General features: G+C 30.1%; 1 protein-coding gene across 1 annotated transcript; it reads left to right on the top strand.

Annotated features, from left to right (window-relative positions):
- The first annotated feature begins 13,627 nt into the window (after positions 1 to 13,627).
- Positions 13,628 to 15,880, top strand: LOC125829943 (branched-chain-amino-acid aminotransferase 2, chloroplastic-like). The gene is made up of 9 exons (XM_049509156.1): positions 13,628 to 13,831; positions 13,992 to 14,044; positions 14,162 to 14,336; positions 14,428 to 14,604; positions 14,689 to 14,820; positions 14,910 to 15,008; positions 15,104 to 15,316; positions 15,450 to 15,562; positions 15,748 to 15,880. The coding sequence occupies exons 1-9, from the start codon at positions 13,772 to 13,774 to the stop codon at positions 15,860 to 15,862; spliced, it is 1,137 nt and encodes a 378-aa protein (XP_049365113.1). The 5' UTR covers positions 13,628 to 13,771; the 3' UTR covers positions 15,863 to 15,880.
- The last annotated feature ends 11,838 nt before the right edge of the window (positions 15,881 to 27,718 follow it).

The following is a 27,718-nucleotide window of genomic DNA, read 5'->3' as shown; positions in this document are numbered from 1 at the left end:
TCTATAGCTTATTCAAATGTGAAATAGTTACACGTGTTGAGTTTTGCTCCCATTGATTTTCTTCTAAAAAAGGAAAACTACATATCGAGGGAGAGAAGACGAATGACTCATGGGCTTAACTTCATCTACATCTACAAATTGGGACAAGCTCGATGTCATGTAACAAGCGTGGGACGAACTATGTATCACATAATTGTACACAAAGTTACGTCAGTTGTATTATCAACGATTTAATTTTTCTTAGCTTCTCAAGTAGACACGTGTGTTGCAGTTTAATTGCAGTCCCATGATTTGTTTCTTCTTGGACATGTGTCTACCTTTTTGTTTAAGTCTCATTTTTTTTGCTCTTATTAGTTCTTACGAGGTCATGCTTGATGGTCTCTTCAGTTCTTTGAGATTCAGTAATTAAAAGTAATCACAATTTGGTATGTGGACCTTAGTTTTCTACTCTTTTGAATATAGTTTCTAGCTAAAGATTTCTACATGTATGTTACTAACTGCTTCATTTGGACATGTATTGTATTTATTTGGTGAATTTAATCTCTATATAGACAATTAATTAGTGTAGAAGTTACACTGTCTCACAAAAATCGTACATATCAAGAATGACTATGGTCTATGCCTTAACATCTTTTTTCTTCACTGTTTACTAATCCTCTCTACAAACCTCCAAGATTCAGGCTATTGTTTGGTAAGAATTGGACGGATTTTTTCTGATGTTACTTTATTATTATCGCTACTAATTTGGTATATTTTGTATATTTTTTACTTATTGTTTTTGAATATAATTTCTGGCTAGAATTTCAAGTACATGTTTTAATTATTTTACTTGATCTACATATGCGTTATATCTCTTTGATTAATTTTGTCTTTGTTATTATCTAATTAGTGCATTATTACATCGTCATGTGGCAAAATTTAAGCTATAAAAAATGACTGAAATTTAGAAGTGGATTGTGGACCCGCAATATTTGATGTTTCTCTTGAGTCATTTTATATGGAGTACTTGATTTTTTTTTCCTTCTTTTGCTGCAGCAAGGAAAGTGGTTCATCATGTTGGTTGTTATGTCTTTCACATGCTAAAGGTATGAATGTAATTGAATTTTCATAGGTTCCTTTCTTTCTTTTTACTTCCAGTGGATTTCTCCTTGCTACTGTTCTTGCTCTCGAGTTTCAAGGATGTTTGCACTTTTGTTGCTGTGTGTTCAAGCTCTAGATATGTTTTTTCAATCAATCTTGCTCATACCTCCTTTTTTTCCTTCATTTTCCCCTCTTTCTCGGTTGCTGCTCAATTACTTTCACACTTCTTAATTTTCCAATTCACTAACATTTGTGGGTAAATCTATGAGCATCATTGCAAGGCGATAGCGGCAAAGTAACAGGTGATGGTAGTAATTTCATTTGTTTTGTGTTCCTTTTTTTTTTTGGAGTATTATGTTCAAATTTGGTTAGATCAAAGTTCAACGGATCACATCTTCGATTTTCTTTAATTATTCTTTCGCATGTATATTATGGTTTTTTTGTGTTGCATAAATCGACTTTGTCTAATGGCTTGCATGTATGCTACCATTATTGGAACAAATATTGTGTGATAACTCTCCCTCAGTACTATAAAAGTAGCACAAAAGTTGAATAAATGAGAGGGAAAAAAAGGATTAAAAGCTGAAGAAAATCAATTGATACATCTAAGAAAGTGGGACACTGCCACATTGGAGAAGATAATCGTAGATTTAGAAATAAATAGAATAGGTGTAAGAAACGGTAGTTTACTCATGAAGTGTTATGGAGATATATTGTGAAAGAAGAGGCACTTTAGAGAAGGGTGAATATGAAAGTATGGGGTAAAAAAGGTGAATGTTGCATAAATAAGTTTATAGAGCCATATGAAAATATTGTATGGAAAACATATAAGCAAGAATGTGGATCTTTTTGAACTAATGTACTCTTTGTTTTAGATGATGGAAGCAAAATAGTATTCTGGCATAACAACAGATGAGATCACCTACTTTTATTTCATGTTCTTATGGATATAACTCCTTCGCAATTCAAAGATATTTGATATACTTCTCAATTAGTAATTTTGGATCCTTGCTCGCTTTAATAATTACACCTCGACTAAGCTAAGCTGACAGAAAACAATCAAGGTCTAGAGACAGAACAACAAGCAGGCTAAACTATGGGAAGGGTTAATTTCAGATTCTCTTAAATTTCAAGCCTTCAGGTACAATTTCACAGACTTTTTTCAGGCTCTTCAAATTTTGGCCCCCTTTTCTTCAAAATAAACATAGTGTTCTGTTTGGTGTACTGATAATGATTAGTGACAGATTATGGTGTTGTATATAGTATTAATAGTTGTTCTTGGATAAAAGTTACAGTTTTAGTATTGGGATATAAAACTTGGAAACACTTCACCCCTAGAATCAACTTTTGCAAGTAACCTAGATTTCTTTTGTTATTTTTGCAGTAGATAATTTAATCATATTTATAATAATGATTGAAAACAATTCTGAGATAAAGGGGATGATCCTAAACAAACAAAGAGATTATTGTTTTGCCCATTGTTATTGGAAGACCAACTATTTTGCAGATTTCAGGGCTAATTTTGGAGAGAATCAAAAGGAGAAGATTTTCTTCACACAAGCTCCGACTCTACCAAAGCCAAAGCTCCCCTGAAGAATGACTCAGACCAAGTTCCGACTTTTAGAATTAAAACTCATGTCAAGCAGTTAACTTTTGTATAGGTTATGCTAATCCTTTTGCATAAATTTTTCAGCCCCTAATATGTTTTTGGTGGTGTCCTCCAACATAGCTATAGATTTTTTTTTATAGTCACTAACTCTAGAATAGGGATTATTGTGTATATTGCTGAATATTCATCCTTTTTGTAACTAGGAAAAGGTTTGGGAAATAATCTCATCCCTTCTTATCTTTCTTTATGAAATAAAAAGGTTGGGTTTGCAACCAAAAAAAAAAAAGTAACTCTACGTGGGAATTTTCCATAGCATGTGGCAGCACCTCTTCATTTTCATCCACTTAATGAGGTATATGTATGAATTATTTCAGACACATAATATGCAATGAAGAAGTTTTCACATTTTTGTGATTGTACTATGGCCATGGGATAGGCATTTACTTAAATAAATTGTTGTTCGCCTTTTGATTTATTGAATTGCAAATTTCAGGTCAAGAGTAATAAAGCTAGATTGTTTTTATCTGGAAAGAGACAACTCAAATCATTATATTAAGAGCAAGGCTAATGGCAAATCGGATTTGGCAGATCATGCACTCCATTTCTCTGTATCATCATTTTTAATTTTGCTTAAACTAAGGTTAATGTTCAATTACTTAGATAACTTTTTTTTGGGTGCAAGCTGTTTGAGTTGTGTCAACATTTAATGTCTTCTATTTTATCTACCTTATCAATGATTTTCCAGATGCTTGAATGAATACATTTTATTTCCATACTTGATCATCCCTTTCTCTAATTTATATACACAACTTGAATAAATTGTTTCTTTGCAATAAATATAGCTGAATAATTTTCAGCATACTTTTTTATTTATCGAGAGCAAATCAACTATGTTGGGCCCGTGCTAAGCACGGGCCATGCCCTTCTAGTATAAATAAAAGCGGCGCTGGAAAATAATTTCATATTCCATGCATATTGCATGGTCAACAACCTGAAATAATTGGAGTAATTCTTATCTATAAAATAACTAGTAAATAAATAAATTTTGAATTATATATTTAAATACAATACAAATGTAAATATATTATACATAATTATTGTATATAATAAACATAATTAGTATATAAATTTAATATATTACTATCATATTAATAAATGAATTAAACTGAACTTTACATATATCGATAGTTTTTTGAAAATAAATTACTGCATTATAATAATTTGTTAGTCAAACTATAGGGAACACAAAAGGTGAGAAATCGTTACAGTAATATGACTTTTTTCTCTTTGATTAACGTTTTCTATTAGGTTGAATTTAATTTGCAGCATAAAATAAAAAATAAATAATGCGTAATAGATTTCAAAAGCAATACAAGGAACCAGCTTCTCATCTTTCAATTAATCTTTATATCAACTTTGCATCATCGTATTAATTTTATCTTCACCTAATTAAATTTCAACAATATATGTATATGTATGATCAAAGTCAAAATAGTGAACATAATCATAACAACTATCATATATAGCAGAGTTAACTGGTTATTAAATTTTATCTGTAATAAATAAGTTTACTCTTATTAAACTGACTTAATTTCACTCATTATATATAGTAAAATACTTTTTCTCTATTCATTTTTACTTATCTAGTATTTCAAAAATAATTTTTTTCTTTTACTTTTTTTTTAAGATATCAATGGTATTATAAAAAATATTTATATTAATCATTATATTTTAAGAAACCTGTGAAGTCCAAAATAATTAATAAAAATGAACAAAGAGAGTGGTAAAACTACATTTGTCGTCATATTAACTTTACTCACTAAAAATACCGCCTTGATGAGTACGTTTAGTGTTAAAGTATATGAAAGTAATGAACAAATATTATATGATCATATTATTACCGTGAATTTACTTGAGCCGGAGGTTTAGTAAAAATAACCTTTTTACTTTCATAAAATTTGTATAGATCTTAATCCTATCTATCTCAAATCTCATTTGTGAAATTACTGCAAATTTGTTATTATTATTGTACTACTATACTCTAAAATCTAATTATTTTACTGTTATAGACTTATAGTGGTAAAACTCAGTTACTTTAATATGGCACGAATAATTTTATAAGTTCATTATTATGTTATTATAGTGAATAAATTTAATATAAGTTGGTCAAAGTAATTAAGACACTGAGAGTGGTTGGATTTCCCAGACATCATGCTTAGATCCATCATGCATTCTCTTAGTATTAGTATATTATTATGTAATTACTTACAAAAAAAAATCACTTTTATAATGTTAGATCACCCCATGCGTCGTTGTCTTGTACAAGTGGGGAGTTGAATAAAAAAAAATAAACGCTAGTTTCTTCATTGTTAATTAGTGTTTCATTCATGAAATCTTCAACATTTTTTTTTATAACAAAAACCCAAATAGTCAAGCTTCATGAATTAGACAACGAAAGAAGGAATTCACTAAATATACAAAGAGGTACAATTTTGAACCAAATTTGAGAAAAGTTTGTTTGACTTTTGGTTATGAGTCCAAGTCAAGGCATCATTTCCTGTGAAAGAAAATAAGATAAAATAAAATAAAAATTGACGTGGCTTGAAAAGGTTGATATTATCACTATTCACCATTATTATACATTGTTATTCACGATTATCATTCACCACCATCGTTAAATATAAGTGCTATTATTCAACTATTAACTGTCACCACTAATTTCACCATCATATGCTAACGGCCTAACGCTATCCTTGTTGACATTTATTTTCTTAAAAATATTTTATTGATATAGTATTAACCTAATTTCATATTTTATTAAAAATTTTATGTGTTAATTTTTAATTAAAGATAAATTTACACATCAAAATATTAAAAAAGAAATAGTTTTAATTATTTAATGTTCATATTTTATTATAACATCTTAATAATTGAATGTGTATTCAAATAAAATATTTAAATTTTAATCCACATTCTAATATTATCCAGGGCAGATTTAAAAAGGCCCAAAGGGGTGTTAATTGTTATGTGATACTAATTGATTCAAAAAAATTACGTAGGTCTATACGATTAGAAGGGAAAAGCAGATAAAAAGGATATATAAAGTAAATAGATACATCTTAGACAAAAGATTTACGTACCTCATTTGGTTAGGCTTTGAAATTCTATAAACTAGGTTGTGTCCAGACCTATATATAACATTATTTTGATTAAAAAAATTATGTTTTTTTTCTACTTTGACCCTTTTTTTTTATGAAATTCAATGAATAAAAATTGTTTAGTGATTATTTGGTGCTTTGTATAAAAAAGTGTTTCGTACTATTATTTTTAATGAGATTATTTTCATGAATATATTTCAAAAAAAGAAAACTCAATCGAGAAAAAGTTTTAACTATTTTAGAGAAGATATAGTTCTATGCCACTAAATTTTATAATATATATTCAAATTTAAATATATTAATTTTAATAAAAATAAATTAGAACTAGTATAATATGTCTGAAGTGTATCAAATATAATGGGTATTTTCAATTCACCAAAATCCATCTTATTATTCTCTTTTACTAACTTTTGAGTTTTGATAATTAATTTCATATGCGCAAACACTTCGTGGCCGGCTAGAAAATTTGGGACAAATAGGCTATCTTTCTCCCTTTCATTTTATTATTTTTAGAGGATCAGAATATTTGCAGCTACATTTCAGATATTATGTTATTTTTTATTAATAAAATAAAAAATCGAGTTGGATTATAGAATTAATATTACTTCGACACAAAGAGTGCATGCTTTCTAGTAACTCAATTAATATTAAATTGAGTACATTTGATACGTGAAAATGATTGAATTATTTGTACAAGTAGATGAAATATGCCCAGGGTCCAGTCCTACGTGCAAGCAACAGCTAGATTTATAATGTTATTTTATATTAGTATTATACATATATATCTTTGTTAGATTCTTATATTAGCTAGGGAAGAAAAGGGTAAAAAAATTATCTGTACCTGACATTTAATTAACACAAAAACAAGAAATGAAAGAGCAAGATTTCTTGAATTAATTCTATATTTTTATTTAAAAAATTATTTAATATGTAGAAATTATCTATATATTTTTCCTAGAGTCTGTTTGGCACTGCTATTGAGAGGTCAAAGCCATTTATTTTGAAAAAAATAAATGTTTGGCAAATCAGTAAAACTGTTATTAAGTAGAAGCAAAAAATTATTTTTTTCCAAGACTAAAGTATTCCTTATATACATATTTATCAATATATCTTTTATTAATTAATTGGTATATCACATAAGTTTAGTTAAGTTTCACTTAAGAATTTTACTTTTTATTTTTTTTACGTTTATATGTTATTATTTTATATTTTAAATATTACTTTACGTATTATTTTGCAAAATTAGAAAGAAAAAAAAAGTAACAACAATATTTTTGTAAGATTAGGTAAAAGAAAAGAAAGTAACAATTAAAGATTTCCAAACTCCCCAAAAAAGGTATAATATTGATTGGAAATTTAAATATGTACATTTTAATTTACTAAAAATAAAATTTGATTAATTTTTTTATAATAGATATTTAAAATAGTTTGTCTTTATAAAATAATTTTAATATTAAAAGTACATTGATACTTGTTCTTTTTCATAATTTTACTTTCAGATTAAAAAAATTAGTCAAACAAAATTTATTTATTAAACGCACTTTTCAAATGAATTAGCCAACACATAAATTGTTATTTAAAAAAAAAACACTTTTCCAAAATACTATTATAAAAGAAAATTACTTTTTAAGTATAAGTAATTTTAAGGGATAAGGGTCTGAAAAATACCCCAATTTTGGTCGGATTTGCAGTTGCGATACTAAACTTTCATGAGGACCTATTACCTCCCTAGAATATTTAATACCGTATTTTAAACATATATATTTGCCCACGTGGACATAAAAAATAATGCAAAATTATAAATAGTAATGTGTCCACGTGGGCACATATATACCTTTAAAATACATTATTAAATAGTTCAGGGGGTAAAAAATACGGTATTAAATAGTCTAGGGAGGTAATTGGTCCTTATGAAAGTTTAGTATCACAACAACAAATCCGACCAAAGTTGAGATATTTTTCAGACTCTTATCCCTAATTTTAAGTAGCAATACTATACAAGCTCTTAATCCTGTCCTTCAGTATATATTTTGCAGCATCTCAAATATGGATGATATAAAAAGGAAAATCAGAAGAAAAAAATATTAGCCATTTTCTTTGTTTCTCCTTTTATACTTTTAATAATATTTCATATTTACATGCATACCACGTTTCTTAAAAATTATATTCACACTCGACACCTACAACAGCCATTGACATTTAGTTTCTTAAAAATATTTTGTTGATGACTAATTTCATATTTTATTAAATTTGATATGTATTACTTATTTATCAAATATAATATTTTACACATCAAGATATTGAAAAAATAGTTTTAATTAATTAATGTTCATATTTTAATATAATATCTTAAAATTTGAATATGTATACAAATAATATATCTAAGTTTTAATCCATCTTCTATTACTATCAAAGTATATTAAGAAGAGTCGTAGAATGTTACATGACACTGTTTCATTCAAAAAAAATTACTAAACAGATCTATACGATTAAAAGGGAAAAATAGATAATAGAATATACTCTAATTTATAATGTAAGTTAGTAGTACATTTTAGACAGAAGATTTATGTACCTCATTTGGTTAGGCTTTGAAATTTTATTGCCTAGGTTGTGTGTTCAGACCTATGCAACAATCATTTTAATATAGAGAAAACAGCCAAATACCCCCTCAACCTATTATGTAAATCTTAATTAGCTAGACACCAATACTTTACGGAGATCCTATTACTCCCTTGAAGTATTTTGAACATAGATATTAACACCCTTAAGTGCTGATGTGGCACAACAAGTGTGTTCACTTTCCTAGAGGCAAGTGTAAGGCAGATAAATAGGTCAAAATTAAATGATTTGACAACTGTCATTTCTTAATTGAATTCAATACAATTAATAAACAAATTTAGTTAATTACAATCATATACTCTCTCTCTAACCATTACCAACCTCTAAAAATTAAACCTCTGCAATTGAATTTTGCCATGGCTTCCATGGACAATTACCTATACAATATTTTTTTTTTTTCACTTTTAATCCACAATGAACTTTTTCATGACTAACACCTTCAAATCTTTCCTAAAAATAGACAAACATAACCAAAAGAAAGAAAATGATAATCCTTTAATTTCTTTCACCTCAATGAAAAATACTTTCAATCCGATATTGAAAAATGATATTACAACTTCTGCTAGAGAAATCTTTTTGATTATAGTAGCATCCCAAATTTCTTGTTAGAAATTGAAAGTGGGTATTAGAATTTGAAATTTGTGAGTTTCTTGATTCGAACTGAAATTGGGTATTAGAATTTGAAATTTGGCAAGGAAAAATTCATCTTCAAATCCATAAAAAAAGCAACTAGAGAACCCAAATGTAGAACTACACAATAATGGCAATAAGATACCATAATAAAAAGATTCAACATTCATGTTAATTTATTGAATTCAACAATAACAACTAGATTTTGTGCAAATAAATGATCGAAAAGATAGAAGAAAGACGGAGGATGATGGGTGTGATAAAGATGGAGATGGATTGGAGAAGATGAGACATTGGGAGCCATGGAGAAAAAATAGAATGATTTAGGAAGATGAATAGAGTGGTGGAGAAAAAATAAAAAGCATTAAAATTGATGTATTTTGGTGATAATTTTTTTTAAAAAAAAATTATTCTGAAAAATAGGTGTGTGCATTACACTCAACAAAAAAGATTTGGGGGTGACGTTTTAAGGGTGTCAATATTTGTGTTTAAAATACTCTAGGGGGTAATAGGACCCCCATGAAGTATAAGTTTGTAGTTGAGAATCGATAACAGGTTGACGGGGTATTTGGCTGTTTTCTCTTTTAATATACAATCAAATTTTATTTTATTTTTTTACTTTGACCTACTTTCTATCAATCAAATTGATTAATAATATTTTATGAAACCCAAAGAATAAAAATTGCTTAGTGATCATTTGAACTATATTATAATACGCCACTAAATATTATAATATATATTCAAATTCAAATAACTTAATTTTAATAAAATTAAATTATAACTGATATAATATGTCTGAAGAGCATCAAATATAATGGGTATTTTTTAATTCACCAAAATCCATGTTATGATTCTCTTTTACTAAGTTTTGATAATTAATTTCAAAAGGGCAAACACTTCAGATTTTATGTTAATTTTTTATTAATAAAACTGGAAATAAAAGTTCGAGTTGGATTATAGAATTAATATTAATTCTACACAAGGAGTGCATGGTTTCTATTTTTATGGGAATATGTTTTTAAAAAATTGAGTACATTTGATATGTGAAAAATGATTGATGAGATATGCTTAAGGGGTCCAAGTCGTACGTGCAAGAAACAAGCTATATTTATAATGTTATTTTAATTTTTACATTAGTATTATATATATCCTTTTACTTGGATCGTGATTGCTTCATTATAAATAATTAACATAATGTCTCTTAATTAGATTTTTTATTTGGGGAAGAAAAGGGCAAATATTTACTTATCTGTACGCGTGATATTTTTATACAAAACCAAGAAATGAAAGAGCAACATATTTTATACATACTTGATACTAGACACAAAGAGATGTTACTATCTTTAGTCCATAATAAGTGAATGGTAAGGTAATAACGTACATTTTTTTTTAAAAAAATAGGACATAATTAAATTGAACATCACTTTTTAGATTTGTCTTTATAGTTATTGTCAAACTATTCTTAAAAATATAAATAATTCAAAGTAAAATTATAAATTTGAACAATTAACTATCTTGAATTTATCACCTAAAATGTAAATGAAGGGGAAAAAATGGAAAAAAAAAATTAAACATTATTTTGAACTTTGAACAATTCACTTACTTTGAACCATGTAAAGAAAAAACCCCAAAATTCATTTAATATAGAATAAAGGGAGTACATTATTTATTTTAATTTATGTGGCACAAATAAAATTAGAAGAGTCAGCTAAATCTTTTATATAATTTCTTTTAAAGAGGGTTAAAAAGGTAATAATATTTGTTATATTTAATATTTTGCATGGAACAATTTAAGTACTAATAAAAAAGAAAATAAGGAACAAAATTGAGAGTAAAAAAGGACACCCTCATGCTAAGTTATACAAAATTAACAAATAGATGGTAAAAAAGATTAAATGGCCGTCAAAGATAATTTAAAATCCATCATGCATACATCTTTATCTAATATTTTTTTATGAATAAAGTGATAGTACTACTTTTCATGAAAAAAGATGATATTTAAAATTTTAAAATAGTGAGGTTCATGAAAGAAAAAAAATCTTTATAAAATTGAGATTTTTACATATTTAAGAAATACTCTAAAAAAAAAGTATTATAAATACATATATTAATTTTGAAAAAGATCACATGTTATTATTTGTATATAATTTAGTGATTTTTCACTCTAACATGAGTTTTATCAAAGAAACTATGAAAAATATTTAGAGTAGCCAATTTGATAACAAATATTTTGGTGAGAGAAAAATATAATAAAACATGTGATGAAATTTTAGCTTGTCAAGTCACATTATGTTAAGGAAAGTTAGAAATATAATTTTGTTGGTTGTAACAACTCTTTTTGATTAATTATGTGAACAAAGTGTGACAAAAAAAAGAAGAAGAGTTTGTTAGCTTAATTAAAAATATGAGATATGTGACTAACAACTTAATAGTTTTGTTGGTGGATTTGAGAAAACTTGGTGCTATTTGTTGAAGTGAGAATTTTTTTGTTTTTTGCTAACTCAACCATGAAGGTTTTGAAGTAAAATAAATTAAGCTTCAAATAATGAAAAAGTAAATTGATTTTATTATATCAAACACTTTATTTTGAAAAAATATTTTTTCTAATATTGATTAATTGTGATAGCACCAATAATATTGGTGGAGTAAAACAATGTCATTATAAACGAAAAATTAAGACTCATGAGGAGAAAAAATAATATTGTAAAATTATATTATTTGTTGGTATTGCATCAAAAATATTAATTGTGTTATAACTTGTAATAATCTTGCAAATTTATAAACTAAGGCCAAAGCAAGATAAAGGCTCTGAAGCACATCGAGGAGAATGAAATTAAAACTAGTAAAATTATGAGTCATATATGAGGAAACCTAACATGGGGATTACAGATCCTATAACCTGATCAATGGAAAAAACGGAACATATGATAACTTGTTGTGGAAATGCATTAATATTAATCTTATTCAATCTCATGATGTGAATGCATTTGTCCTATAATGATTTGCGGAGGTTGAGTCTTTGAAACTCTTAAAGAAAGTTTGTACTTCGTATGAGTAGGGTATCACATTATAGGAGTACCCTTGACATATTTTATCTATGTGAGTGTGAAAGTAGGCCGCTTTCTATTATTTTAACAAACCAACTCAAATATAATATATTTCACTATACAAAAAATGATCTTTAGCGGCAATAATTTTAAAATAGCTTTCTAAAAAATCGAGAGGAGTAGTTTTTATTTGGCGAATTCAGTTGAGAGAAAAAATGGTATTAACCAGCAAATTACAAAAAGGGCATTTACATAGTTTATTTTCTACTAATATTATCCCAAAAGAAATGAGTAATAATTTTAATATCTTTATAATTAATATATTTAAAATGAATAATAGTTTAAATTAATTTTCTATTATATATTTGCATGCATACCACGCTAGGAGGAGCTAAACCGCATACCACGGTGGGAAGTTAGGCAAGGTGTGTACATGGTATCTTAATAAAGAGTTATGACAAGATATTCCTTTTCTTTATATTATAACATAATTCAAATTAGAATACGATATGCTAACTTTCATCTTAGAACAATTTAATGATCTAATTTGAACATTGAAAGAAATTTAAAAAGATTTAGTAATATGAAATAAAGAGAGTATAATATGTACTTTTTTTTAATTAACTTTAACTCCGTCAAATTATGCTTAATTAAGTATATTTCTTAATTATAAAAGTGCTGTTATTTTCAACTTGTGTGGAACTTACTTTTCACCAAATATTTTTTACCTACTACCAACACATATACTAATTATATTTTTATAATCTTAATAAATTACTTAATCATAATTTCATGTAAATGTAGTTGAATATTTTAATTACAATATCTCCTCTCCTTTTCAATAAAAAAGACTATTAAAAGACGGTATGGTATATTCAACATTTAAAGCTGATATTTTGGGTCAACTTTTAAAGTTCAAAATAAAAAAAAAGAAAAAGAAAAAAGAACGTAGTCTATAGTAAAATAGAGAGGATTTGGAGGCGTGGTAGTAGGACTGGATCTCTCTTATATTATGGAAGTATTATTTTTATTGTTTCCTTGGTCGATCCGTTTTAATTTATATATTCGATTGATTTTATTTTTTTATCAGTCTTTTTACAAAAAAAATAATACTATTATTTTGGATTATTCGTTAATTCAAACTTCCTAGATAACATAGTTAAAATTACAAAAAACTAAAATTAAAACTAAAACCACACAACAAATTAAAAATGAATAGAATAACACTTTTTGTTTCCAAAAGTTAAATTGACTAATTTTTAAAATTAAATTAAATTAAATCAATTCAATATTATTAAAATTTATAATTTAAAAACAAAAAAAAAATATATTTTAAAATATTGATCAAAGTTCACATAATCTGAATCTCTACTGAGATAAAGGAGAATGACATAATGCTACGTCTATTATAATAATAAGCCTTCTGTTCTCTCCAATCCTCTATATAAACATACGTTTCTCTTTAAATCTAAATCACAACTAACAAACTTCCTCAAAACTTGCATTGCCTTTCCTTTTAATTTCGCACATTCATTTGTTGCTTTACGATACGCAGAAATTTTCTCTCTGCCCTATTTTCTTCCTCCAAAGATCTAATACTAAGGTTTAATTAATTTTTTCTTGCAAAAATGATTCGAGGAGCCGCATGTTTTCGCAAATTATTTCAATCTTCAGCTGTATCTTCAAAGGTTTGTTATCATCTATAAATCTCGAAAATATTTTATCGATCGCAAGAACTATAGAATACTCCATTGTTAAATCTCCTCGCCTCTGCTCACTATTGAATTTTCCTTTTTAGTGAAAATAATTTTGATTTTTTTTAATATTTATTTTTACTGGATTTTGCAGGTTGCAGCAAAGTGTTATACGGCTCAGGCGGCTGTACAGCCTGCTATTTACAGGTAAATTATAGTTGAAATAATTGCGTCAATAACTCAATATCATTTAAAATGCTACTTGAAAAATAATAATTTATTAGTCAATCAACTGAATTATTGTTAATAATTTGATGATTTCAGTAGCGATGAGGAGTCGGCTGATATCGACTGGGACAATCTTGGATTCAATTTAATGCAAACTGATTATATGTACATGACTAAATGCTCTGATGATGGAGTATTTAGAAAAGGCCAACTTAATCGTTATGGCAATATCAATTTGAGCCCATCTGCTGGAGTGTTGAACTATGGACAGGTAACCAAAAAAATAAAATTTGGGCGAAAATCTATCATATATAAAAAAAAATCATACGAAAATATTTAATGATTTTTTTTTGTTTAAACAGGGGTTGTTTGAAGGTACAAAAGCATATAGAAGAGATGATGGACGAGTATTTCTATTTCGTCCTGAACAGAACGCGATCAGAATGCAAATTGGTGCGGAGAGAATGTGCATGCCATCTCCTACAACTGATCAATTTGTCGATGCTGTTAAGCAAACGGCTCTTGCTAACAAACGTTGGGTAATTAATTATTTTTCGATTAATCGCCTCAGTCTCAAACAAGTTATCAAATGTTTAATTGAGGGATTGTTATTAAATGTGCAGATTCCTCCTTCTGGAAAAGGGTCACTTTACATTAGACCTCTTTTAATAGGCACTGGTCCTATTTTGGGTTTGGCTCCAGCACCTGAGTATACTTTCCTTGTTTATGCCTGCCCTGTTGGTAATTATTTCAAGGTTAGTTCCTCATTTAAATTCAATAAATATTGGAGGCTTTTAACTCTCCTATGTATTAATTAATTAATAATATATTCATGCAATTGCAGCAAGGAACAGCGCCATTGAACTTGTACGTTGAAGAAGACGTACATCGTGCCTCACGTGGTGGAGCTGGCGGAGTCAAAAGCATTACTAACTATGCTCCGGTAATTAAATAAATATATACTTGCTAATTATAATATATGGTTTATTAAAAATCTTGGTGCGAATAATTAGGTACTGATTTTTTTTTTTAATGTAGGTTTTAAAAGCTATGAAGAATGCAAAGGCAAATGGATATTCAGATGTACTATATCTTGATGCAGTAAATAAGAAATATATTGAAGAAGTGTCTTCTTGCAATATTTTCCTTGTAAAAGGAAATGTACTTTCAACTCCAATAGCCAAAGGAACTATTCTTGAAGGAATAACAAGAAAAAGCATCATGGACATTGCACATGATCTTGGATATACGGTAATAATAAAATAAAAAATTCATTATAACGTTAACATATACATAACTGCTTATTTATAAAATCAGATGCAACGCTTAAAAAAGTACTTTTCAACACATTTTAATTATATATTTTGTTTCCAACTCAATACAGGTTGAAGAACGTTTAATTGAAGCTGATGAATTAATTAGTGCTGATGAAGTATTTTGTACGGGAACTGCAGTTGGTGTTGCTCCTGTTGGAAGTATCACATACAAAGGCCAAAGGTAAATTCAAATATTTTAAGAAAATAAATGCATTTGATCAATATACAAATTTAATTAGTCAACGCTGAAGATATTTTAATCAAATATAAAAATATGTTTAATGTTACTTAATAGCCACTTCTTTTACACTCCTTCTAAATAATTTATTGTGTCAACAGACAAGTATTTAATTATTTTTGGTGCAGGATTGAGTATAAAATAAGCTCAGATCTATCATGCAAGCAGTTTTATTCCAGATTAGTAGGGATACAAAGAGGTGTTATCAAGGATGAAAGGGATTGGATCGTGGAGATTGAATGATTTTAATGTTTCTTAACATTTGTGATTATATTAATGCATGCTGAGCAATACAGTATTATCTTTTACTAGTAATCATTAATGATATAAGATTTTGCGAGGTAGTAGGGTTGTGCATTCGGTTTATTCTTTTACTAGTAATCATTGATAATATAAGATTTTGCGAGCTCTTCTAATCAAAGTGTACATTTGGTTTTTCGGTTTGATTTGAGTTTTTTGGTCTTTGATTTTGAAGAAGTGTAACCCAATTCGAACCAGAATAATAATATTCAATCTCTTTAATATACTTTCTAATATAAATCGCAAATAAAACACAATACTTAAAAGTATATTAATTATAGAAGTCCAAACATAAAAAATAAACTAAATCATTATAAAAGACAATAACTAAAAAGGGATAAAAATGGTTAGTTGACTCCAAATCGTGCACACCCCTACTGGTAACAATAATATGTAAATTGTTTGTTGATTATTTAAGAAATGAGGGGTGCAAATATCTCCAAATTTGGCATGAATAATTAATTTCATTTTTTTTAACTATCGACGGTCTTAAAAGCACCCCGTTACTTAACTATTGAACTTAAATATACTTTGATCTACCACATGGTATAGCAAGTTGTCTCAAACCTTTTTAAGAGTGTGGGGCTCTTAATAAAAGCCGAGAGAAGTGTTAAAAATACATATGAACTTGGAGAAAATTGTTAATTTCGTCCATGAACTATTAACAATCCTAAAAATACCTTTCTCTTGTCACATGACATAGCAAGTGGTATCAATTCTTTTGAATATAACTGAGAGACTCCGCTAATATTCTTATTTCTACCGAGGGACGTTTGTGGGGTTATCTTTTTAAAAAATTATTGAAAAATTTACAAATTCACCGAATTTTTATGTTTTTTTGTAGTGTATATGTAATGCATGAAAGTGAATATTATAAACCCAACGTGTGTATATATATACCTTCCACATATTCTACAAAAGTGATCGAGATTCGAGAGAAGATGTGTAAATTTGATGGTAAATTGAGTTTGTCGACATTGGACGGGAGCCCAAAATAGTAACACCGAGTTGTAAGGTTAAAGTAGACATTTATCCATTTTTTCAATCACCATTTAAATTGCACAACACTTATTTTATTTTTTATTATTTCAAATAATTTGTGACGTTACAAATTTATTTAAACTTAGTCATGTATAACTTTAGATATCACATTGGCGACCTATAAAAATTATGTATAAATTAAATAACAATTTTCGAAAACGATAACCCTTAAATTTCTTACGAATATTGTATATCTTGATCCTTAATTTACTTTAATAAGCCAAAATTGTGTAAGTTATAGATAGATCCAATGAGGAAGTGAACAAAAACCTATTAGAGGCGAACCTAGGATTTATAACTTTGAGTGCATCAATATTATCTTTAGCTCAAATACGAGCTTTAAAATAAACTTAAAATAAAAACAGTGAAATATACACTCTAGCTAGGTTCGAACCCAAGTTCACTCTAGCTGGATTCGAACCCAAGTCCCGCTAGTGGATCCTCTCACTTGTACCAACAACACAATGACATTATTGTGTTTTTCATGGGTGCACTATTAATTATATCCTAATTTCTGGCAGTTTCTCCAGATAGATATACAGATACATACATGATTTTTTCCAAAGTTAACAGGTGCACGTGCAGGAAAAGAATCAATGACTATATTTGGGAAATAAGCATAGGCTAACTCTATGCCAACAACCACGATAATATAGAGGAGTCATCATTTAATTAGTACAACTATAATTTTTTTATTTTTTTTTGCAAGTTTACTCTCTATATGCAAGTCCCACTGGGCGTGCCAGAATTTGTAGACAATAAAATTCTCTTCAAGAAAACAATAATCAATAACGGAAAATTATTGCAACAATCGTATTTATTAATTTCAAAGTGCGAGTGTTACAATCTCTATGATTTCTCTGAATTCGCCTTTTCACATATATATTCAAGGGATCTTGAGCTTGATCTTGAATTTGTCTTGAACTTGAGCTTGATCTTGAATTTGACTTGAACTTGATCTTGGATTCAAGAGCTTCAAAGCTTATTTTTGAATCTTCAATGAACTTGAACTTGAACTTTATCTTGATCTTGACTTCTAGTTGAATTCAAGGGCTTCGAGCTTGATCTTGAATCCGGTGGTCTTGATCTTGATTGTTCTTGATCCTTATCTTTCTTGAACTTGAATGTTTTAATTCTTGAATTTGTAGCTTGTAGAGAAATTTGCGGCTTTTGATCCCCGAGCTTTCTCTAGCTTCTTGTTAGAATACTTGATCCCTTTTTTGAATTATGAGGACCTCTAAAATAGAGGAGTTGTGATTGGAACATGATTCCCTTCAACCAATCAAATTTAAGTGACATGACATATGGACTTTATGGAGCGAACTTTAATTAAATACATATTTATTGAATTTAAATAATTAACTCAATTATATTAATCCATTATATTTATTTGAACTAATATCTTCATGAATTTAATATAACCCGAATCATTTAATAAATTTATATTTAATAAATTTTAAATGATTACAATTAGATAATCACATTTGAAACTTAATAACTTTAGATATTCATCTTTAAATGTGTGGCCTTGTGAAAGCCACGTATTAAATGTTTTCATATTCTAAATAAATTTAAATTTAAAATATAAGTTTCACATATCATAAAGAATTAAAATAATAAACTCACAAGTAATATTGTCACGACCCGAGAGCATCCCCAAGTCGTAACATGCGTATTCGACCTCTCGGAGGTCTCATACAAGCCCTTAGCATTCATCACATTAGATATGTAAAATAGTGCGGAATTAAAAACTCTTTAAATAAAATCCCATAAGACTCGCAGGTCACTTTTAAAACATCATTCAAAAGTACACAAGCGGAATACTAAGTCTCTTAGCCATCTTAGACATAAACGTGAAAACATACTAGGGACATGGCCCTTTACAATCAAAAGAAGTCTATTAAGTCTATTACAAGAACCTTATCATAAAACTAGAATAGAAAAGTCTTGTCCTCGACATATGAGGACATACCACAAGATCTTGGAAGAACTTCAAGTTCCAAGCTTACTATAGAACCCACTTACTTTCCGGAACCTACACTTGTAGAAAATAGAGAAATATGGAATTAGCACAATTAAGTACTAAGTATGATGACCATGCAAAAACATGCTAAAAAAAGGACCTTTATTTGAAATATATGCTTTCATGCCATTTTTGATAAAACCTTCATATCACAATTATAAGAGACACATTTCACGTCATCATCCACATATAAGACAATACCCACATAATAGACATACTCAACTAGTACCAATGTACAATACATGAACATAATCGACAAGTAAGCCTTTTCATCATTTCTTGACCTCTATCTCAAGTTACCCAAAGCCACACTTAAGTGAAACATGAAGTGACCGCCCATACAATCTTTTCATATACACCTAAGTGTTCCTAAGGGTTACCATAGATAAGGAAATTTACCATTACAATATAACATACTAACTCAATGTTCACATATAAAACCATAGCCAACCGTATACATACTCAACATATATTCATATACAACTCATGCTTAACTTTAAAGGAACACATGCCATTTCATTACCATAGGACCTCTACCTAATATAACCTTAAGACACACTTGAGTAAGACAAGAAGTGACCGCCCATACAACCTCTTCAAGCACACTTAAGTGTTCCTCAAGATTACCTTAGATAAGGACATTTCCTTTACAACATAACATCAATAGACCAACATTCTTTAAGAAACCATTTTTGGAGACATTCAAGCACATAAGGGGACTTTCACATAATAGTCGTTAGACTTAGGGAACTCACTTTAGTATCTTCAAAGCCTACTTGTGCCATGTGTAGATAGCATCCCATACTACTACCTACACGTTGTAGAACCTATCCAATAACTAGAGTGCACATCCCACATGATGGGAATAGACATAACCGACATAGACCATACTAGCTAGGCATGGAATCCGGAGTCTACCCTACTCCGTGGAAGGTGTTCTACTTGCCAAAGGTAGAACTAATAATCAACCCATGTAGGCACATGGTTTAGGGGATGTCCAAGGATGTTCATTGTGCCCTAGTCTCATACTCAAGTAGGGCCACCATCCTAACCACATCCACTCGGTGCTAGCCTTGTTTCCCATAGAGTATTTTCATTCACATATGTACTAGAGAGGGTTCCTTTTCTAGTTCAACCAACTCATAGTATCTATTCCCAAGAAAGGCCCCATTTCTTAGTTATGGCCAATCAAGGTTCATAAGGATAGCTCATTAAATCCCCCTGGAAGGGTGCCTTAGGCCTACCGATTTTTCATTAAGGGTGCCTTAAGCCTGCCGGTCCAAGGTTCATCATTTCACACATGAGAAGGGCTACCACCATTAGGTCTACCGATTTCATGGTTTTACATTTACTTAGGAAAGCTAGACTTATGAAAGGGCACCATTTCTTAGTTTTGCCGATTCAAGTCTTAGCCTAGAATTCCTCTTTTAGCATTTATAGAAAGGACACCATTTCTTAGTTTTGCCCATTTCACACATTCATGCATTCAAGACTTTAAGTAACAAGGAGGGACACTTTAGTCTACCAACCATGTCACAACATTTTCATTTAAGGATACTTCATAATCCAATATCATTTCATATATACATCATGAGAAATCATACTTTAACTCACAATGCTATCCACTTTACATAGGATCATCACAAGATCACATAAAACTCATTCACATCATACCTTCACATATAGCTTCACATAAAACTCATTCACATCATACCTTCACATATAAAGCTTCACATAAAACTTTACATATAGCTTCATATAGGACTTTACATATAGCCTCATTTATGTATATAATATACAATACAATAACACTTTGTACAAGATCACCTTATAACCATAAGAATACCTTTACATAGTACAATAACATTTCATAACTTGATAACACTTTAATTCAACAGATAATGCCTTCAAGTCCATGTTCATAATACATTCCATAATTAAACACCTCCACCATAAGTGGATCAAACTAAGCAAGAACAATTTTATCCATAATAAGAGATTAAGCCAACTTACCATCCTCCAAAGCCATAATCAACAACACTCAAGTCCCAACCATTTTACTTACCACAAGAGAATTCATCATAACTTGCCCATAAGGCCACAACTTTCAATTCATCCATACATCATCAATTCATCATAGATAGATGTAGAAAATCATAAGAGTCACTAATACAATCCAATCCAAACACAATTTCATAAACTTTGAATCATAAGCAAAAGACCCACTTCATAAGCAAAATTAGGAATTTAGGGAAAACATGGGTTCTTCAAGGAATTCCATACAAAATCATCTTAAAAATATTAATTCATCAATATAATGGCTTAGAAAACGTTTTGCCAATGAACCCATGCTTAGATTAGAATTTAAGACTTTTTTGTTCTTTGAAACACTTTTGATTGGACTCCTTGAAAGAAAGATTCACCAAGGATCAAGGGTCACCATACCTCTAAGTTGAAACCCACGAAAAATTGAAGAAGAAAGCACTCAAAACCTTCAACCCTAGCTCCAACTTCACCTTGGCCTTCAATGGTGTTCCAAAGAGAACCCTTCCTTACTCTTTTAAAATAGAATAAAATGATCCACAATCAGCCTAACACAATAATATAACCTCAAAAGAAAAGATTTGTGAAATGACCAAAATGCCCTTAAATTTCCGGACGGACTCCTTGCCAACTGCCCAACTTTCAAAGGGCATTACTCACTCATACGAACTCGGAATTGAGCAAACTCGGTGGCGTTGAAAAGATCGTTCCAAGGGCTTTCCAAACATAACTGGAACTACTCCTAGATCATCCTGATCTAGGAGTTATGACTGCTCAAAGTTGGCCAAAAACTCACTGATTTCCCACTTGGCAGAATTTCCAGATTTGAACTTGAGCCAATTTCCAGATTCTGAACTGTTTTTTTTTTTTCCAAAAGTGACTACTTCCAATTTATGCTTAAAGTTTAAAAATTCATACGTTAGGCTCTAGTTTCACCTATCTATTTTTAGGGTCGCTACAAATATACTACTAACAATATAGACAAGAGATATATATAGAGAATAAAATGTGAAGATCATCTTATTCAAATGTCTTCAAGTTTCTCTTTCAATTGTGAATGACGACCCTATTTATAAGTTGACTAATCAATTCAAAAGTCACATTGTCAAATGTTCAAATTGATAAATACATTCTTATTCAAACATTAAGGCAGTGGCAGCTACCCTTATGTCAGAGTGTCCAAGTCGGAAAATTATACCGTATATACAAGTAAAATGATAAACAAAGTGGCTAAATAATATATTTTGGACACCCTTGACATATGTAACGACCGGGTTCCGTCGTTATAGAAAAGCCAACGGAAATTTTTTTTGGGTCGGACAACTTTTTCATAGTAACTTGAGATTTTCCAATCTAGTCCAGATTTGGACGAAATCGGAGTCTGTGAGGTCTAGGGAAATCTGGTAGCAATTAGGTGATCTAATTATGAATTTGATCACATGATTAGATAGATAGGTAGTTAAGGAACCCGTGCGACTTTACGGAATTGAATTCGGGTGAGTAGAACTCCCAAAATTGATCTTAGCGTGAACATGTAGTTTCTGAGCGTCGTTGGTTGAAGGTGTGTTGTGAAATGAGGGTTTTGAAATTATTATTTTTCTCACTGTTTTTTCCCGCTAGGGCGGGGCTGCTGTAGCGGGGTGAGGACCGTTGTGGCAGGTCCGACGCGACTTAGGTCGAAAATAAATTCCAAAACGTCTTTATTCTGCACTTTTCGACTTTGAGAGTAAAGAGACGAACCCCAGGCAATTTTTGACAGTTTTCCACTATCTTCAAGGCTAAAGGTAAGATTTTAACTTCCTGAATCCATTTTTTGATCCGTAGATCGTAATCTAATAGGTAGATATCGATGGGGGAGGGTTTTGATCTAGAAATTATGGTGAAAAAAGCCTAATTTGGATAGTGGGATCATGGGTATGATCTAGGGTTGTTAGAATTGTTAGTAATCCGGGTAATTAGTAATTGTTTATTGATTCCCATATTATATTGATTGTTTGTAGACCAAGAACAAGCGAAACGAATTCGGAAAGGGAAAAATTAAGTTTCTTAAGGTTTCAAGCTTGTTTCGAGGTAGGTAATGGTTGTGATTCTATGATTGCATGATGTATGTTTTTTCTTGCTTCATTATGATACATGTATGTATGTGAATGTTGCATTATTGATCACATTAATTGCAAATGAGGGTATATGAATGATGATTGCCATGAATCATGACTTGATTGTATGATTATTGTTTTATTTAAAATATATATTTGGACTGGTTTAGAGTCGCCACTTAATTTTTAAAAGAAAATTAAGAAAACTATTTTTTCAGAAGATTACAACAGAAATCTAATGAAAATATTCGAAGGAGTTCGGGGTTCATATTAGCATTTTGGGAAGGGTTTGAAAGCACCCGAAATGCCCGCTAATACGCGGTTATCCGGTAATTAATTATTTGGCTAAAATAATTTAACTTAACTTAAATTGCAAATTGAACTATTTAATAGTTAGAACTATTTTAAAGGGGAAGAGGGGAAATATTTAAATATTATCTAAGTGAGCCATCTTATAAAATTATTTCTTTAAGTCTTGTTGAGAGATGACTGGTTTAGTTAATGTTTTAAAGCGAAATAGACGTCTTTCGGGGATTTGAATTGTTGATCTTAAGATTAATGGAAAATATTAACAAGTAAATAAACGTAATAAGACAAAGAGGGAAATAGATTTGGGCCCAAATCTGATTTATGTTCGCCTGGACCAGTATTTGGATTCATTTTCGTTTTGGGCCTTTGGCCCATTTGAGTCATCTGCACCTGTCCTAGTCTAATATATATAAGACATTTCTTTGGGCCTTAGGCCCAATTTTTCACCTATCCTAAACACTAACGAAATAATAAACTTAAGCAGACTTAGGCCCAAAATAACAAAATACAAATTTTTGAATTAAGAGTGAGCCTTTGGCCCAAAATTTTTAATTTCTCGATCTTTTGCCTCTTTCAGCTTTGGGACCTATTCATCGACTTTTATAGCTGGCCGATTGGCTCGATAAAGGAATTCGGAGCCTTTATGGCTCTCTCGAAATGCAAGGAAAGGAGATAGGAGTTCATGAAGAACTCGGGCATATTTTGCATGCGAATAAACAAGGCAAAAGAAAATGAATTAGAATAGGATAGAATTCCACGTCATAGCATAATATTGGAATCCCAAATAAAGGAAATAACTAGAACTATCCATGTGACTGACACCCAATAATCCCGACTAATTAAAGAAGGTAGAACCTCCTTAAGTGGAGGGGAACATGAACATTTTTACGGCTAACCAAGGATTACGGTAAGAATATGCAAACATATGACCTTAGCATAATAGACAGGACTACATACACATGATAAACATTTAATGAATAACAGATAAACATTGTAGAGATAATTAATTAACAATACTAAATGGGTAGACAATAAGGCACTGTTTTATCTTTCTCTTAAATTAACACATAAGGAACATCAATAAAAAAAAAGAATAAATAAATAAAAAAAACAAAGAAGGATGCAACACTGCCCAAACATTTTCAAAACTTAAATTAATGGCATGATCCACTACGCACTTCCACAACCACGTAAGCTACAAAGATAAAGATTAAAACAACAAAAATTAGTAAATGCAAAGGAAGGGAACCATATCATAATTTAGATCAATGGATTTTCATGTCTAAGCTAAAATTTCAGATCACCGGCGAATCACATATTTTTAAATAAATAACAAAATCTTCTCACCATCAAATTAACTGTGAAACGTGAAAAGATTCCCGCATCCTATAGCACTAAAGAGAATAAAATTTAAATCTACTCACAACATGAAATCTAGCAAAACAGAGTGTAGCTAAACAAAATAAAATTACTCAAACTCAAAATCACTGCTAGATCAATTTACGTGACTATTATAAGACAAAAATGAGCTACTGTTTCGATCGATTTTTGGTCTTTAAATATTTAAAGTAAATAATAAGTGATGACCCAAGACAAATAATAGAGGAGAAAACAATAAAAGTGGAACAAAGCATGTCAATAAAAGTCGCTAATGGGTTCGGGTCAACAGATATAACAACGACAACGAAACAAACATCTTAAGCCTTGCAACGTCAAGGTTAATCACAAATGAACACTCAACTCAAACCGATTAACTTACTGACCTATATTAAACTCAAACCAACCCGAAATCCTCAATCATCGATTAAAAGTGTGATACTACTACTGAATCGATTCGAATATTTTTTAAAAATTAGCATAATGAGAAGACAAGAAGAGCACTCATCTAATATCCATAATACAAGGGAAAGCAAAAGTGTGAACAACGCAGCTTCAAAATGCGATAATCTGGATGCATATAAACCCCAACAAAACAGAACGGTGTGAAGAAATATGAGGGAACCGAAATTACCTTTCTTGGAGCACCGAAGTGGGAACAGGACGAGCAAAACAACTACCTCCACCACAACGAGACTCGAACACAAACAACGAATCAAAATGTTTGGGCAAAGATATTAAACTCAAACACCAAAATTAGATCTTCCCTCTATTTTTCTTGGAGTATTTAGTATATATATTTAGCTATTTTTGCTTAAACTATTATGTGTATTTTTTGTTCTAAAATTTCCAACCCAAAAAAATCCCTTCTTTTTGCAACCTTTTTCCTCTCAATAGTGAACCAAAACAATTTTATAGAATCGAAATAGGGTTTGGAAAAATGGGGGGAAAAGGGACAAAAATTCAGGTTCAAGGCCCATTCCAAATTCAAAATTGAAAATCTTTTACAAATTTGGACAAACACCCTTTTTCTTGCAAGTTTCGTCCTATTCCGAAAGAGGAAATGAGACAGCCGTGTGTTGCTGCTACTGTACTGCGACTGCGAATGAAAGGGACGGGAAGAAGAGAACAAAATTTGCTTGCTTTTCCGTCTATCGCCGTGAATCTCTCTGTTCGGTTTGAAGAGCCAACGTTTGTGAACGGTTGCTCTGTCCTTTGTGAGTTGTTGCTTCTGGAATTATTAACGTTGGGCATCTTCTTTTGTTGAAGTTGGAGTTGGGCCGGGTCAGGAGCTAAGGATGGGCTGGAGGTTAATTTGAACACAAAAAAGGAGTTAGAATGGGTAAAGTGGGATGGAACGTGAATGGGGTTGGGGACTTGGGTTGATTGGAATAAAAAGGGTCCAATAAAGGGTTGGGGACTTGGGTTGATTGGATTAACAAGGGTCCAATTATTGGACCCACCCTCGTTATATTATTGTTGTTAGATTTGTCAACATTTGGAGACCTCCCAATCATTAAGGAAGAAGTATTACTACGATGAATTGGCAAGACTTGAGATAAAACGAATTAATACAAATTAATCAATGACCTTCTTAATTCTAATGAAATAAAATAGTTAATTCGGTTAAAAAATAATTACCTTAATTACAAACTAATTAACTTGAAATTATAACTATAATTTAAACTAAAGTAAATAAAATAAATAAAATACTTAGCTAAAAACGGTGAACTTTTTTTAAATGAATTTCTAATACACTAAATTGCATACGTAATTAATTATATAAAACATATTTATTATTAAAAATTTATAAAAGTGACAAAACTATTTAAAATAACTTTAAAAAACTTTGTGAGCTTTATAAAAAATAAATTATTTCATATCATTCAAAATTTGAGAAGCTCGATGGTTAATTTATACTGGGGAGGGTCAAAATCGGGTGTCAACAATTATGAGAATGTACTTATGATTGTGATTGTGGCTTGTTGAATCGATCGGGTGTTGCGTTCCAACACACTAATTTGGATCGGTTGCCACGTTCCGTCATAATCATTGGATTGGGTACCACGTTCCGGTCTGCTAACTGTTTGGGTTTGGGTTCCATGAGATGACCAATATGTTAATTGTGTATCTTGAGAAATGTGAAATTATACGTTGTTCTTAAATGATGATGATATTGTATATGTTTGATATATGCATGTGATTATATTTGTTGTAATGGCTTATGTATGTTGCACTTAGTGGAATAGCTGCGTGATCCTACCAATACACTGTGTTTGTGTACTGATATTGCACTTGCTCTTTCTTTGTTGAGTATAGGGCATCTTCAGGCGGCTATTGACATACCTCGCTTAGAAGATCAATGATCACTTTCGAATTCAAGGGTGAGCCAGTTCTTCCGGGCTGTCATGAGTTTTCTTTCTATCTATATCCACATTTCAGACTTAGACTTTCTAGTTAGTTATTAGTTCATTAGTTAAGATTGTATCCCTTCTTGTTTAGACTTGTTGAACTTTAGATGTTTTGGTACATTGACTTTCAGGTTCTAGGTGTATTTTCCGCATTGTTTAGTTGTTAGATCTTTTGGAAGTTTATGGGAACTTCAGTCTTTAGCTATTTAACTTGCTTCTGTAACTTAAATGCTTTAGTTTATGGTTTAGTTGCTTGGTTTGGGTTGTAGTAGTGGTTCTTCCACCAGAGGGTTAGTGTGGGTGCCAATCACGATGGTCTGGGCCGTGACAACATAACAATATGATGTAACCTAGTGATTTCAGTAACCTTGAAAGAGTAAAGACACACAAACTTAAAGTGTTCATGTGTTTGAATCTCACTAATAGCAAAAAAAAAATTCACTTTTTAAGAAGAGCATGTTCGCTTTAACACTTAGACACTCTTTGTGAAATTTTTGGA

Source organism: Solanum verrucosum, unplaced genomic scaffold (assembly GCF_900185275.1).
Source record: "Solanum verrucosum unplaced genomic scaffold, falcon-dt-bn FXZP01000282.1, whole genome shotgun sequence".
NCBI lineage: Eukaryota > Viridiplantae > Streptophyta > Magnoliopsida > Solanales > Solanaceae > Solanum > Solanum verrucosum.
The sequence above is the reverse complement of the archived record's forward strand: the minus strand, read 5'-3'. Positions and strand labels throughout refer to the sequence as shown.